This window comes from Myotis brandtii, unplaced genomic scaffold (assembly GCF_000412655.1).
Source record: "Myotis brandtii unplaced genomic scaffold, ASM41265v1 scaffold84, whole genome shotgun sequence".
NCBI lineage: Eukaryota > Metazoa > Chordata > Mammalia > Chiroptera > Vespertilionidae > Myotis > Myotis brandtii.
In genome coordinates, this window is record NW_005371410.1 from 85,280 (window position 1) to 102,386 (window position 17,107).

The 17,107-nt window shown below is 41.3% G+C and overlaps 1 protein-coding gene across 1 annotated transcript; it reads left to right on the forward strand.

The window, feature by feature from the left end:
• Positions 1 to 427: 427 nt before the first annotated feature.
• On the forward strand, positions 428 to 1,567 carry LOC102249812 (F-box only protein 31; the record flags this gene model as incomplete). The annotated part of the gene is made up of 1 exon (XM_014532001.1): positions 428 to 1,567. A coding segment is annotated over exon 1 (1,140 nt), but the record flags the coding sequence as incomplete, so codon positions are not given.
• Positions 1,568 to 17,107: the final 15,540 nt, after the last annotated feature.

Genomic DNA, 17,107 nt, shown 5'->3' on the forward strand with positions numbered 1-17,107 from the left:
GAAACAACCCAAATACTCATCAACTGATGAATGGGTAAACAAAATGTGGTATACCCATACACTAGAATATAGCATACATAAAACTTTTAAATGTTATGCTAAGTGAAAAAAGCCAGTCACAAAAGACCAGATATTATGACTGCATTTCTGTGAAATGTTCCCCCTCCCCACAGGCATATCCCTGGAGGCATATCCCTACAGAAAGCAGATTAGTGACTGCCTGGGGTTAGAGCTGGAGGACAGGGAGGGGGCACTGGGAAAAGGAGGCTACTGTTAATAGGTAGCCAAAGTCCTACAATTGGCTCCTCTCTGAGGGGGCGTGGCTAGGCCCTGGGGGGCGTGACTGGACTCTAGGGCGGGAAGAGCCAGCTTAAATCTTGGCTGAGGAGCAGAGGCCCACTCTGTGGTGGCTGTTACTCGTGGAGGCATGGAGGAGTGCGCTTGCCTCTGCAGTGTGGGCTCTTCGCGGGGATGTCGCTGTCGCCAGAAGCGCCAGCGCCCAGCTGAGTCGGCAGCAGCCGAGGGGTGTCCTCAGAAGCGCCAGCGCCTCGCTGAGAAGGCAGTGGCCCACGGCAAGCCGGCCCCGGCAGAAAAGCACGTTGAGGCGGACACGGCAGTGCGGTGCTGTGAGGGGAGTGGAGGAATCGCGAGCCCCAGGCCGCCCCCGCACTGCTCGCTGCAGGACCTGCCGGTGGAGGTGCTGGTGAAGATCTTTGCCTCGCTCCCCGGCACCGACCTGCCCAGCCTGGCCCAGGCCTGCACCAAATTCCACCATATCCTGCATATCGACAGCATCTGGAGACGGCGCTGCCGCGAGGAGTTTGGCTTTCGTGAAAACTTGCAGAACCTGGAGATGATCGGTATGTCTTATTCGGAAGTCTATGCGAAGCTGCTCCACCCACACAGAAACATTTTGGGATTGTGGCAGCTAGATAATGACTATGGAAGACTGCTGAATGTAGTGTTGGATGGCTTATGCATTACTGGTTGGACGTACGGGCCTTCCCTTCGCACCCATGTGGATGGCCCAATACCTTTCAAGCCCTCGTTCAGAATTCGCCTGACAGAGAGGAAATCAGCCACGGTGGAGTGCATGGAAGGCCTCCATAGCAGGCCCCACAACTGCCACATGCAGATTCAGAAGGACAGGTTCACCACCCAGTGCATCAAGACAGACCACCGAAAGGATTCACCAACGCGGCTTAGGGAAGAAGTGGGGCTGGTGCTGGAGGACAGACAGCGGTATGACTGCCTGGCCTACCGCCGCCTCTACCTCCCGCCGAGCCACCCGGACGACCTCATCAGGCCAGGCCTCTTCCAAAGCAAATACGATGCCTTCGGCCTAACGATTGCCATGCTCAGCTTCCATGGGAAGTATGCCAGGATCACGAAGGTCATGGGAATAGCCAAGACGTTAGCGTTAGAGATCCACCTCATGCGCCGCATCCAGCTGCGAGATGGCGAGATCTTCCGCAACTTCCACAAGCTCTCCCGCGTGGTCCAGGAGATTGATGAGCAGGTGATCCGGGAGCAGCAGCAGCAGCAAGAAAACGGGACTGAGGAAAGCGAGGGCCATGGCTGGCAGAGCCCTGCCCGGCCCAGCGTCAGAGAGTCCCGGGATGCAGCTTCAGAGGAGCAGACTGTTCCCTTTGTTCTGCCTGTGGACATGCTCTCAAGAGAGCAGAACTACCCCCGAACCTGCAGGATGTGTTTCTATGCCGTGGACACTGTTACTGTTACCTTAGATGGTTCAGCCTACCCCAGGCACTTCCCTGGAGTCTTCATCCTGTTCGATGAGAACCACTTGGGGTTCATCTGGCTGGAGATGAAACACTTCTTCCTGTTCAGCAGAGTCCAGAACACCTTCCAGAATGTGGAGGCACCATCCCCGCAGGCCTTCCTGGAGATGCTCTCGAACATTCAGTCCACACCCCCTGGGAGGAGCAGTTTGCATGCACTTTGAAGATTTGACCTTCTGACCAGGTTACCCACCTTTGTTTGTTTTTTTAATCCTCACCCGAGGATATTTTCCCATTGATGTTTAGAGAGAGTGGGGGAGGGAGGGAAAGACAGAAATAATCGACGTGAGAGAAACACATCAGTTGTTTGCCTCCTGCCCAAGCCCGGACCATGGCCAGGCTGGGTAGGAGCCAGCAATTGAGGTAGAAATAAACCTTAGACCAGTGGTCTCAACCTTCCTAATGCTGCGACCCTTTAATACAGTTCCTCATGTTGTGGTGACCCCCAATTTCATTGTTACAAATTGAACATAATTAAAGCATAGTGATTAATCACAAAAACAATATGTAATTATATATGTGTTTTCCGATGGTCTTAGGCGACCCCTGTGAAAGGGTCGTTCGACCCCCCCCAAAAGGGGTCGCGACCCACAGGTTGAGAACCGCTACCTTAGACCTTTCCGCAGGTCCAGGCTCTATCCACTGAGCCAAATCAGCTAGGGCTGAGCATGTCTTTTTAAAAAGAAAGAAAGAAAAAGGAAAGATCCTAAAATTAGATAGTGGTAATTGTTAGATTGTACAATTCTGAATATAATAAAAACCACTGAATTGTACATTAAAAAAAAAAATTCAAAGCGGCTTCAAATTTCCCTAATGCAATTGGAATTGTCTCAATTTAATCATACTAATTGGCATTTGTAGTTTTTTTATCCTAGGGAGTGGGGCAATGGTGGAGAAACATGTGTCCAATGTCATGTAATCTAACCATGAAGTCATTTCTTGGAAGTGACTTAGTGAAACTAAAATGCACATAAAAACATTTTTACAATAAGAATATGTTCTTTTTGAGGGGAAATGTTAAAAATGAAAAAAAAGACAGAGTATTAACTTCAGAATGTATATACTGTAATATCTTAAATTCTCACACCTGATTTTTTTAAGACATTAAAAAGAATATGTCGGAGAATGGATGTTATTTTATGTCACTGGGATTTAAGAACCAAATTTGAGAAGCTTTAAATTTTTTTATTACATTCATAATGTATAAAACAATGCAGAAAAAGTAATACCTGTCAGTCATCTGATGTGTACCCCTTTCTCCCATATGTGTTGCAAAGTTTTATTAGCCCAGGTGCAGACATACCTGCCTTCTCTCCACCCCTTTCCCCATTAGTATCTCTTCTCTTTCACCCTTCTTCTACTTCAGATTCTTACATGTACTTTTGCATAAGTCCTTTTAATCAGACCTCAGTTCTTTATACCTGACTGTATATTTATGCCAATGAATTGTCTGTGTCAGGAGCGCTTGCATTCTAAAGTTTTCTCCCCAACTCTATACTGAAAACCTTTTAAATGAACACCCAATATCAGCTGTCCAAGAGATCCAGGCAAACTTCATTCAAAACCCTCAGTGCCACAGCCCTCTCTGTGACTTTTGTGAAGTCCCGAGAGTTGTTTATTCTCTTGGTACTCTCCACCAATGGATCCTGAGTCTGTGTGTCCTGTCTCTGTTGGGCATCAACTTGGACTCAGAAGCAGCACCATGTTTTGAGTTTAGTAGTTTTTGCTAAAGATTTGGAGTTAGAATGGATAGTTCACATGCTCTATTTTTCCTTCTTTTCTCTGTACACACCCTGTGAACCTCAAATTCCTCCCTTCCTATTGTGCAGAGCATTTTTTCTCTCTTATAGATGCTGCTCTGAAACTTGCAGATAGAAACTCATCAAGGGAATCAGCTTAACTGAGAGCCTTCCATTCATTAGGAGCAACCTTCCTTAGAAGATAGTAGGGATTATAAAGAATGGGTTTTCTCCTTTTGCCTCCACACCAGGTGGTTCTGACAGTAGTTGGGAACACTGGTAGAAGTGGTTTGAGTTGATAAAGACCATAGTTCCTGTTATCTTTGGAGCATCATCAGGAATTGGGTTGGGTGAGGAGGGGCAAGAATGGCAATGACATGGCGTTGGATCTTGGCAGGGACTGCACCCCTGCACACTCAGCAAAGTACTGCCAGCAGCAAGTAAGCATGGTGCTGTGGCAGCGGTGAGAGCAACCACTAAAGTATGCAATTTACCCAGCTTCCAAAGGAGAGAAGCTTTGGGAGATACGGTGCGGCCAGCACACACTGGCACTGGCCACACTTCTGATGGTTAATGGAAAGAAGTGCTTCTTAAGGCAGGTTTGCTGCATTCGGTGCAAAGAGCGTTTCACTGTGTTTTTCTTTTTTGAAACTATGAGTATAATTGGCTTATCTCATGGCCCAAACTTTAAACAGTGCCTCCCAATTCAAAGGAAAACAGTCAGACAACTACGGAGTCATTAAAAACTATTCAAATTCCGTCTCTCAAAAGGCCTCCTTCTTAACCTATAGTCGAACACCTTAGTCATCCTCTCTCTTCAGCTCTTCAACTCTCAATATCTTCCATGTAGATGGAAGTTGCTCTAGGAAACATTTTCTCTCCCATTCCCAACTCCCAACTTAAAACCCTCTGAAACTTACCCTACTAGACTCTTGTAGCACTCTAACGCATTCTTAGATTTATTGGGGGGTTTTTTTCTTCATTTCCAGTACAAATTCTCTAGCTAATGCTTCTCCTGTTCTCTAATAAACTAAATCTTCAAAATAAAAATGATTGTTGGGGAGGTGGGTAGAGAGGGGAGAAAAACAATAGGGAGGAGAACATGATCAAAGAGAAAAATGCCAAATCAGGAATGCTAGAATTTCTAGAATTTTCCTTATGGGCAAGAGGAGGGTCAGTTGGAGTGTCAGAGGTTATGAGTGCTTATGCATTATTAGATTTTATCTGTATTATACAAGGAAAATAGGATCTCTTGGAAGAATTAAGGTGTTTTCTTTTCTTTTTTTTAATAGGGAAAAAAACACCCCTTTACTTCTTTTGTATCTGGGTAAGGGGGTTTATTGAAATATATATATACAAACAGAGCTTAGAGTGTGATTTTCTGAGGCTGGCCTCTCTTCACTAGAGCTATTCAAGCAGGCTCGTTCTGCTTGAAGGGCTCACAATGATGAAAGCCTTAATCTGGAGTGTGAGAGTCTTTGGAACTGTGAGGACCAATGTGAACTCACTGAGCAAAGGGTCCCCGAGTGTGTACTGAATCATCCATACCCATCACCTGGGGAAGGTCTGGCCTCCTCTGTCATTGACTCTTTTGCTTCTCAAATTTCAGCCGCATTTTTATGCAGCTGTCCAGAACTATCATCCCCACATGGACAAGAATTTGCCAGGTCAGGCCCCTGTGAGAACTAACGGTGAAACCCTCCTGTCCCAGCTATGGGCAGGGAGTCAGGCTCATTCGTTTACTCCAGCTGATAAAGCCGCCGGTTGTGGAGAGAACATCAGGGCACACTTTCTAGAAAGCTTTGTTCTCAGCTGAGCACTGAATATCAGAGGCCATCTTCAAACCCAGGGACATCTGCAGAAGAGGCTTCTCTCCCACATGCTCTACTCTCAAGGATGAACAAACCTTTTCCTCACAGCAGAGCCCAGGCCAGGTGTGTTGGAAACAACACAGATCCCGGTCGAACACCTAATTGTCCCCCCATCTGAGGGTGAGAAGCACATCTTACTGCCGTTTGACTTGTCATCGCCATGTGTTGGGATGCACATCCAAAGGGCCTTTTCATTTTAGACCCAACTAATGTCCATTCCAGACAACTTCTTGTTACACTCCTATGAGTGATCTATCTGGAATTAACATGCAACATTCAGATTTTCAAGCATAAGTACAAACTTATAGATTTAACTTGTTAGGTTGGTTAATAGTTAGAAGGCCTCACAATACCTTTGAGCCAGAAGAAAGGCTGTATTGTGCTTTATAATATTGCAGTGACACTAGGTGCGAACAGATATGAATGCATATGGTGTGTCAGGCACATATTATGTTATTTCATTTAATCCATGGCCTGCTCCTGCCAATCACCTCCTTTTTCTGCTCCAGCTCTGACTCAATGCTGAAGATGACTTCAGGTCACTAGGGGATGGACACAGCACAGAAGGCACAAAGTAGCCACAGGATTTGTTCCAGTCCAGTTGAGAATACACTTCTTCATTATGAGAGCTCATGCAAATGAACACAATTTAGATGAAGCCCCGCTGGAGGCATTGCAAGGGTTCATAAAGGAGCCTTGCAGAGAGAAAGAGGAGAGCCGTGGGTGGTAATGGCTACCTCATTTCCTGCCAGAATTTTCTCATCACAGCCCACCGCGTCTCTGTTTTTCTGCTTTGTCAATCAGTCAAATGGGAGCCTCATGACAATAAGGCCCATGGCCCAGACATTATGACTAAATGCAATGCTCAAAATCAGCTTCAATAGAACTAAGCTCTCACTGAGAGGAGGGTGAAGAAAGTGGCTTAACCTCTCTGAGTTCAGTTCCTCTCTTGTGAAATGAGTTGCTGAACTTCACTCCTCTAGACCAAGCATGTCAAACTCAAAGGCTAACACGGGCCAAATAAACAAGGGTTAAGTTTATGTGGGCCACAAAAAAAAACCAAAAGCTTCAATTTTCATAGAAATGTAGGTTTATTTCGATAGAGACATCCTGAATACAAAGGGCTGAAATAAACGAGTAACCATTAACATAAAATAATAGAACATTTTAATAAAAATTAATATTTTTTCTTGAACATTAACTTATCAGACACTGAATAACTGCACAAATTAATAAATGTAATGCAAATAAAGCTATTTTTCTTGTTCTCCGAAAGCGAAATATTCCCTGTTGCGCACACCAAACAAGTCAGTCCAAGACTAATGACGTGGCAATCGGCTGCTAAAATATTCACCGCTAGTATTAGTGGAAAGAAATGGTGCGCCTGCGCATAAGGCGAGTAAGGGAAATGAATACGTGATTATAGTAATCAGTCATTAGGGAATGTTGTAGTTCATTATTAATAATTATGTATAACAGGATATTGTAAAAATTAAGTTATGAAATTTTTATTAAAATGTTTCTTACATACCGTTATTTTGGCTGGGCCTCAAAAATATTCATTATGGGCCACATGTGGCCCCGTGGGCCACGAGTTTGACATGCTTGCTCTAGAGTCTCCCCAAAGCTGACAACACTGTCCCCCCTAGACTCCTGAAAATAAACCCTTTGCAGGATTTCTCTTCTTACCTACTTACAGTAGAGGAAAGAACAATTAATCAAGAATTATAAGTCTCAACTAGCTGGGTGATCTTTGCCTAAGTAGTTAAACTACCTGAAGTGTTGCCTTAACTGAAAAATGAGGGAATTGGGTCAGGTAGTCTCAAGGACCCTTCCAACCTTGACATTTAAAATAATACAAGTCACATGGAATAAAGGAATTCTCAAGCTTTGAAGTCAGAAGTGACCCAGAATGCAAACGAATGGGTCCTTGGGTGGAAATGGCTTCCTAAAAGTGTTATTGATAAGTACTTAATTTTCATACTAGATTTACATTTCATACAAGAATTACCTAGTCTCTTATTTAGAATGTGATACCAATTTCAGCTGGTTACAATGTTGATTTTACAAAATTTCACCAAAAACACACACATTTCTTCTAATTACTGATTTCTGCTCTGCCTAATAGCTAAGAGATAATGAATAAATGGTCTTTCCTCCAACAGCCTGAGGCTTTATTAAATTAATAAGCAGAAAATAAGAGCTCAGTAAATGTAGTTTGAATAAATAAATGATATGACCAAGTGACATTTTCTAACCCATTTTTTCCCCTGCTATTTATGTGGGTTCCACATAAAATCGACCAGGCCTGTAGTTATTACTCCAGGTACTATACTAAGTTCTGGAGATTCAGAAATGAAAACATTACCATCTAGTTTGAAAAAGAAGAAAAGGTGAAAGGCAATGCAGTCATTCATAGTCAGCTTTACTTTAAATTGTTGCCAAAAATTTGGTTGTTTTAATGAAATTTTCATTTTTCTAGCAAAAACTAAGACATTCTTTCCTGGAGGTTAGGGGAGAAGGGAGGGATAGGGCACCCATGAACAGCCATGTGCTTATCCATGGTTGGTGGGACACTGGATGTATTTAGGGAGATAATTTCTATGGGAAACTAGAGAAGGACCACAGAAGTCAGTATCTTGTCAGAGGGGTGTATCATTTCGCATTCTCAACAGCAATATATGAGAGTTGCAGCCTCTTCAATTTTTGCTAATGTACAGACTTGCTAATTTTTTTGTAGACATTTCAGCTGGTGGGAATTGACATCTCATAGTTTTATTTTGCATTTTCCTAATATTTAATGATGCTAAGGAACTTTTCATGTGCTTATTAGCCATTTATATATTTTCTTTTGCATCTTTTGCCATTTTTTAGGGGGTGTTGTCATTTACTGTTAATTTTTAGGAGTTCTTTATATATTTTGTATTGAAGTCCTCAGCAGATGCATGTATTGCAAATACATTCTCCTAGTCTGTGTCTTGCCTATTTATTTCCTAAGTGGTACCTTCAAATATACAGAAATGTCTCATTTTGATGAATTCAGTTTATCAAAATTTTATTTTATGTTAGTGCATTTTTCGTCCGAATAGATCTGTCTCTGCCCCAAGATATATTCTCCACTGTTCCATTCTAGAAGCTGTGTGGTTCTTGCTTATCTTTTTAAGTCTTTGATCCATCTGAAATTAATTTTGGAGTACAGAGAGAAATAAGATTTGAGGTTCATTTTTTGCCATTCAGGTATTCAGTTATTCCATACCATTTACTTGGGGGGGAGGGGGAGGTTTTGTTTTTTTTTTAACATTAAATGGTCTTAGTGCCCATGTCAAAAATCAATTGACCATATTATGGGTAGGTCTGTTCTTCTGCTTCCTTGATCAAGTTGTCTATTCTTATGCCAAACCACACCATCTTGATCACTATAGCTTTACAGGAAGTTTTGAAATCAGGTAGTACATGTCCTCCAACTTTGTTCTTTTTTAAGATTTCTAGATCCTTTGCATTTCATACAAACCTTGGAATCAACCTATCAGTTTTCACAGAAAAGAGTCTGCTGGGACTTTAACTGGGATTTTATTGAATCTATAGAAAATTTTGGGAAGAATATACATCTTAACAAAACTGAGCTAACATTGGGAGAATGCTTGGATGGTCTTTAATTTCTTTCAACAGAGTTTTACAGTTTCAAGTATAAAGGTCTTTTACCCCCTTCCTCCCTAGGTATCTGACGGGTTTCAAGGGTATTCTAAATAGTATTGTTTTAAATTTTTATTTTCCTGTTAATCATTGCTGTTATATAGAAATGTAATTGACTTTTATATATCAACTAATATCTTGCAACCTTGCTAGACTGGCTTATTAGATTTAATAGGTTGTAGATTACTTACGGTTTTCTAGAAACAAAAATACCAAACTTGTGCTATTTTTTAAAAATTGCTCCTACCTTATTAAATCAGCAGGATTTCCAACAAAATATTGAATAGAAGTGATAAGAGCAGACAACTATGTCATGATCCAGATTTTAAGAGAAAAATGTGTAATATTTTATTGTTATATATAATTTAACCGTAGACTTTTCAAAGATACCCTTTGTCAGGCTGCAGATTCTACCTTCTATTACTAGTTTGCTAAACATTTTTATCAAGTATTGGTGTTTGATTTTGTTAAATGTTTCACCTGCATCTATTGAGATTATATAATTTTTGTTATTTGTTCTGTTAATGTGATGAATTACATTGGTTGATTTTCAAGTGTTTTGTCAATCTTTTGCTCCTGGGATAAACTTCATTGTCATGAAGTATTATATCTATCTATCTATCTATCTATCTATCCTTCTACCTATCTACACACATACATACATATATAATCTACACTAATAAAAGAGAAATATGCAAATTGGTGTCACTCCGCTATGCCCACCAGCCAATCAGGATGAGTATGCAAATCAACCCAACAAAGATGGTGGTTAATTTGCATATGCAGGCGCAGAGTGAAGACTGAAGGCTCCGGCTCGAGGGAAGACTGAAGACTGAAGATGACTGAAGACAACTGAAGCCTGAAGATGACTGAAAACTGAAGAAGACTGAAGAGGCTTGGCTTCTCCACTGCGGCCGGAGCGAAGGCCTGGTTCCCGGGTGCCGGAGGAAAACCGGTGCCAGCAGTCAGGGGAAGGAAGTCCTAGTGCACGAATCTCTTCGTGCAATGGGTCTCTAGTTTATTATAGTTTCTTATATTTTATTAAAGAATTTTTAATCTAAATTAATGAATCTATTAATGGGGAACAGGTATTATATTGTAATATCTTTGTCAGGTTTGGGTTCAATGTTATGTCAGTCTTAAAAACTTTGGAGGACATGTTTCCTCCTCTATTTTCTGAATTTGTGCAAGATAGATACTGTTTCTATTTTATTTATTTATTTTTTAATGGCTGTCCATTTTATAATGGTTTTATTTTTTAATATATTTTTATTAATTTCAGAGAGAAAGGGAGAGGGAGAGGGAGATAGAAATATCAATGATAAGGAAGAATTACTGATCAGCTGCCTCCTGCACACCCCCTACTGGGACCGAGCCCGCAACCCGGGCATGTGCCCTTAACTGGAATCAAACCCAAGACCCTTCAGTCCACAGGCTGATGCTCTATCCACTGAGCCAAACCGGCTAGTGCAGATACTGTTTCTATTTTAAATGTCTGAGAGAATTCACCACTGCAGCCATCTGGGCCCAGAGGTTTTGTTTCTGTTGTAGGTGCTGCTGTTGGTGGTGGTGGAGGTATTGTTTCTGGGGAAGGAGATGGGAGTTTTGATTGCACATTCAATTTTTTAAATAGATATAAAGTTTTTAAGATTTCCCACATTCTTTGTCAATTTTTCTAAATTACCTTTCTAGGTATTTTTCCCCTTTATCTGAATTTCAAATTTTATTATCAAATTTTTTATTATCCTCCTTATAATCTTTTTAATAGATATAGAATCTTTACTGATGTCCCCTATTTCTGTTCTGATAGTGGTAATTTGTGTTCTTACCGTTAACCACTACACCAAAAAAAGTAATAACAAATAAATTAAACACACTTGTTAGTAATAGAAACAATTCAGAGAAAACAAAACTTAAAAAGTTAACAATATCATCTTCTGGAATAAGAGAAGGAATTTCACTTAAGACACAAGAGAAATATGCTATAAAAATGGAATATTAAGATAATCAAGAGTCTTCTTAGCAATTAAAAAATATGAAAACAGAAGTGAAACACTAAGTAAAATGGAAGTCTTCTAGAAAGTAGAGCAAGCCATAGCTTTGTAGCTGGTATTTTGGCTTTTAAACACTTGCTCCCCCCACCCCTGCCCCAGTCTCCACCTCCCACCCCCAGACTATTCTCAGTGCAAATGGATAAGAGCTTAAATTTTAAATCCTAATTTAGAGCCACATTAATTCCTTGCTTAAAACTCTCCAACAAACTCCCCTCACATTTAGAAGAAAATTCCCTGTGAGGTCTTACATGATCTGGTGTGTAGCCTTCTCACCAATGTCAACTCCAGCCATACCTGCTGTTTTTCATCTCACCAAACTTGCTTCTGCCTCAGGGCCTTTGCATTTGCTGGTTCCTCTGCTTGTAAAGCTCTTGTCTCAGATCTTTGCAGAACTGGTTTCTTAATTTCAAGTCTCCAAGAAGCCAAGTAGTCCCTGACCTCCCAACTTAAGCCACCTGCAATTTCTTTCTGCCTATGCCAAGAATTGTCACCTGCTGGGCCTTTATCCTGCTTTTTTTTCTCATAAAATGTATCACTATCAGAAGTTATATTATACTAGAGGCCTGGTGCAAGAATTCGTGCATGGGTGGTGTCCGACAGCCCCGCCCCGATCAGTGCGATTGGACTGGGCTGATTGGGCCGGGCCAGCCAGGGGAAGGGGCCAAGGGCAGTTGGCTGGCCGACGCCACCCCCTGGTCAAACTCCCAGTCGAACTCTGGGTCGAGGGGACAATTTGCATATTAACCTTTTTATTATATAGGATGTTTATGGATGTGCTCTTCTTTGTTTGGTTGATTGATCCAGACTATAAACTCCACAAACACTGGAACTTTGTCTTGTTCACTGTTGAATCCCAAACTCCTACATGGTACTGGTACAGAGTAAGCATGATATAGATATTTGTTAAATAATTAATGCAGGGTTATATTGGATGGTAAAAACAATCACGCAGCTACAATGACTGTTTATGCATATGCTCTTCTTTGTTTGGTTGATTGATCCAGACTATAAACTCCACAAACACTGGAACTTTGTCTTGTTCACTGTTGAATCCCAAACTCCTACATGGTACTGGTACAGAGTAAGCATGATATAGATATTTGTTAAATAATTAATGCAGGGTTATATTGGATGGTAAAAACAATCACGCAGCTACAATGACTGTTTTTATAGAATGCCTGGGTTTTCAATCTGCAAGATAATAAAGGAAACATTTGTACAAAGCAAAGGAAATTTGGTTTCATTTTTTTACTCCCATAGCACCGGATGGGGGTAGCTAGCTGCAAACATAATATCTGGGCTGAACAGTGTGCTCTGAGATATTTTCTGTGAGCCCTAATGCTGTCTTACTTCTGGCACAGCCTCGAGCAAGGAAGGGGAGCAACAATAGCACTTCTATTAGCTAAGTATGTAAATAAGCCAGCACTGTCCCTGCTTGTTAACTGCAAGCTAATAAAAATGCTTCCACAGAGACACACCAAGAGAGAAGCATTCTCAGTTCCAAGTGAGCTAAGTTTTCCAGTTCTTGACCTGTGGCTCAGAGGGAATTCTTTGAAGAAAGAAGAGACCAAAAGTGTTGATCTCCCTTTTCACAGATGGGCATGTTTGTCTGAGCTCCAAGCCCTAAGGACAAGGAGGAGGATGGATCTTCTTTAAATCATGAGTTTTTTCTGAGAAGAGCATTTAAACTGTCAAGTCCCGTGGAATATTTCCATTGTAATAAGGAGTGTGGAGAGAACAATGAAAAGAAATCTAGTGGTAGTCCAAATATCTCATCTTATCACAAACAATAGTCTCATTCCCCCAAAATGCCATTTTCCCAAGGAAGAATTTGGCAGTTGCTTGAGCATGACAGTGCAGGGTTGATGACTGGAGCCTAGAACCCAATAGCAGAGGGAATCCAGAGTCAGGGGCATAGAGTTGAGAAGGCAGCAAGACTATGGGGTGGATGGAGGCTGCACACTAACTCCTGAGGACGTTTTATCTGAAGACCCTCCTAGGCATCTTAAAGTTATTAAAAAATATCTGGAGGTTCACCTAGAATGAGGTATGGTTTATTTTACAAAGTGCCATTTTAAGAGTCTGACTTTTTTTTTTCTTGGTAGAGTCTAAAAGTAAAAACACCAAAATTAAAATGCCTACTCTAATTCAAGAATTTTATGTTTCTGTGTATGCCCAGATAAAGATGACCTTCTTTGTCCCGTATTTTTTCAATACTATTAAAAAACAAAATGTACTCATTACGTTGTTTACTATTTACTGCTGGTCAAACTGTTCTTCCTTGAAATTCATGGAAAACTCTGGTCAACACATTTCCTAAACAAAAGGTCAAATAGCTATCAGAATAGTTTAATGCCTCTTACTGAGAACTGTTGTACCCTGGGTTTCTGCAAGCCTACTCTCAACAAATCATCTATTAATTTTAGCTTTCTAGTACTAGCATTTCAGAGAGCACAATTGTGAAACAGAGGTACTCACTTCTCTACTCTCCACAGCCTCAGAACTCCCATGTTGTGACCAATTTGGGGTCTTTTCTAATTAATGGTGTATGGAAGCCGACAGCTCTATTGGCTCCATCTGCCCTACCTGTTTATTTTAGCTGTAGGGTCAAGGGCAAAATCCCAAAAACTTTGTGCTTAGATAGAACTCAGATGACGAGGGAGCCAAAAGGTGGAGTCCTTGTCCTCAAACACTCCTCTGCACATTAGTAGATTTAGATGGAATAAAGTAAAGACCAGATCAGGTAGTTTCATCTTTATATCATTCAGAGGTTTCCCTTCCAATCCTTAACCTTGTCTCTTTAAATACAAAGGTGGAAGAGACCCACGACACTTACAGAATAGCACAGTCTACTGACCTCATACTCTGAAACCAAAATAAAGCTTGGTTTTAAATGGTGGGCTGACTATATACTAGACCAGTGACCCTCAGAAACAATATTACTACCCAACTCATTGGGTTATGAAGATTAAATAAAATCATGCTTTTAAACTACTCAATATAGTACACAGACACTTGATTAACTAGAATTAATGATGTAGTATATTACTATAATTCATGTCGTAAAATCAAGAAAAAACATTTAAGCAATTCATATTCATAAAAAGAAAAACTTGCCTATTATAAAGAGGATTCACCTTAAGTTCAGGTTTAAAAATATTTCCTCATAGATGTGATAGAGAGTAAACTGGAATTGTTCAGATTAAATTTTTTATTAAAGTACTAATATGCTGGAGAACATTGATATCCTGTTCATGTAGTTTGACAATATAACCTTTGTTGAAAAGATGAGGATTATGTGGAAGACAAAATGTTGTCGAAGTGAGCTGTTACTGCCATTCTAGGTGCCCAGGTAGGTAGGAATAGAACTCTTTCACCAGTGACTGAAATTAGATGGAAGTTTATTTTTATCTCACTTAGGAGAAGTGTGGAGACAGCTTGTCCAATGTTGGTATGGACACCCCAGAGTTATCATGGGCCCATTGTCCTTCCAGCTCTCTGGTCCACCATCCCCATGGTGCAAGCCTTGTATCCATTGTCCATTCTAAACAATAGGATTGTAAAAGGAAAAGAGGAAGGCACTTCCCTCCTTTTTAGGGAAGTTTCATATTTCATAAGTTTCCTCCTAGGTTTTATTGGCATGGTCCTCTTAGCTGCAAGGAAGCCTGTGAAATATAATTTTTACTCTGAGATAATAATTTGGTTCTCCTACTAAGAAAAAAGAGGGTACTGGAGAGAGGAAGGAAGCTAAATTTCCTAGCTATACTACATTCATTCTTCTTCTCTAAAATATTCTTTAATCTCTTTCCCTTCCTGGTTCCTCTTTCTCTTGTTTCTCAATGGCCATTCTACTTTTTTCTATAGAGTCTGTCCTTCCAATTTTTCATCCACTCCAAAGACTTCAATTGCTGAGTTTATGTGAGGAGAAGAAGGCAGGTGGCCCAATCTAATCCCCTTGTAAACCTGTTGATCACTGATCTGGAATAGACTAATGAAATTATATGAAGAGTTCTTATTGGTGAAATCCTCTTAGCAGAATATCCCTCTTTCAGGATTACTGATGTTAAAAAAACTAGAATCTGTGGATTTATGACTCATGACCTCTAAAAAATGTCACAAAATCCCTGTGATGATCTGTGTAAAAAAACACAAGTGGCTAAGGAACTTATATGCATGCATACTAGAGACCCAATGCACGAAATTCGTACAAGTGTAGGCCTTCCTTCCCCCAGCTGCTGGCACCCAGGACCAGGGCTTCCTCCCTCCAACTTCTGGCAGGCACCTGGGACCGGGGCTTCCTTCCTCCAGCCACCGGCAGGCACCTGGGACCTGGGCTGGCTTCCCTCTGGCCACCTGCAGGCACCCGGGACCCGGACTTCCCTCTGGCCCCGGCTTTGTCCAGAAGGATGTCCAGAATGACGTCCAGAAGGACGTCTGGTCTAATTAGCATATTACCCTTTTATTATTATAGGTATGCATAGCCCATGGACACAGACAATAGTGTGATGAAGGCCTGGGGGGCAAGGCAAGTGAGGGGTAGAGGGGATCAATGGGGGGGGGAAGGGTGACATCTGTAATACTTTCAACAATTAAGATAAATTTAAAAAGAAAACACAGCCTTAGCTGGTTTGGCTCCGTGGATGGAGCATCGGTCTGCAGACTGAAAGCTCCCAGGTTCAATTCCCTGCAGGGAACATGCCCAGCTTGTGAGCTCGATCCCCAGTAGGGGGATGCAGGAGTCAGCCAATTGATGTTTCCATCTCATATCAATGTTTCTCTCCCTCTCACTTTCTGTCTAAAAAACCAATTTAAAATCTTTAAAAAGAATGTTTCTCTTCCCATGTGGAGTATTTGCCCTCTTACTTTTCTACACCCCACTTGTCCAGTTCAAGTCTCATCTCATCCAAAAGCCTCCTCAACCTTTCATGTCTTCACTGACAACAGCAGGAGGTAGCCTTCTGATGCCTCTAAACTCTGAACACAGAAGCCTGCCATCCATTCTGGACATTCAGCCAAAAATGGCTTCTTTCTCTCTCTCTCTTCTGCTTTCCTAGGGCAGGGCAAGTGTTCTCATGAACAAGGTGTGGTATCTTCCTTTTATAGTCATAAAGACCCCCAACGAGGCAAGGTAAAGAGCAGTGACAAATATTTTTTAGTTCTTCCCTGAAAACTCCTGTTCTCTAAGTCTGTGCTGTGAGTTCCCAGGAGTAAGATGAGCTAAACTTGGCTTGCAAAGGAACCTGGAATGTTTCTGCTAAACTCCTTAAGGGTCTCAAGAGAGGGCTAGACTGCAGTTGAATAGTCATCTCAAGGATTCTTGGAACGGATCCTTCCTTTCCCAAGATTGATACTCTTTGCACCCATAAATGCTGTGGTAGAAGAACCCTGGATTGAGCTTCGACAGACTGGAGGTGGTGGGGGGTGGGGGTGTCTTAATCCTGGCTCACACAGGGTCCTAATCCTGGCTCACACAGTGACCACATGTGTGACCCTGAACATCTCTTTCCCATTCTGGGCTTCAGTTTCATCAACCATAAAATGAATAACTTAAATTTTGTATTCTCACTTACACTTGAGGAAAGAGAGTTGGATCATTCTTTGTGGACACATTCCAAAATTTATTATAGTTTTCAAGGAACAGAGCTCATATTTATAATTTCCTGGCCATCTCACAAGGTTTTTAGTATTCTTTCCCAAAATGAGCATGGAACTTGTTTCATGCTGAGGGCTTGCTGTGGGGACCATCACATTGCCATGCTTTAGTGCCTTGACTTAAGAAATTATTTTTAACTGTGTACTCATTAGGCAAAATTTCTAAAAGCTTTGTTGTAAATCTGCCTTTCTCTTTTACTTTAGTTAAGGAAATGGTTTGACTTCACAAAATCACAACTTTATCCTTCTACATATGGCAATGTGCATATCTCTCTGCGTAATGAAAATATGTAGGGAAC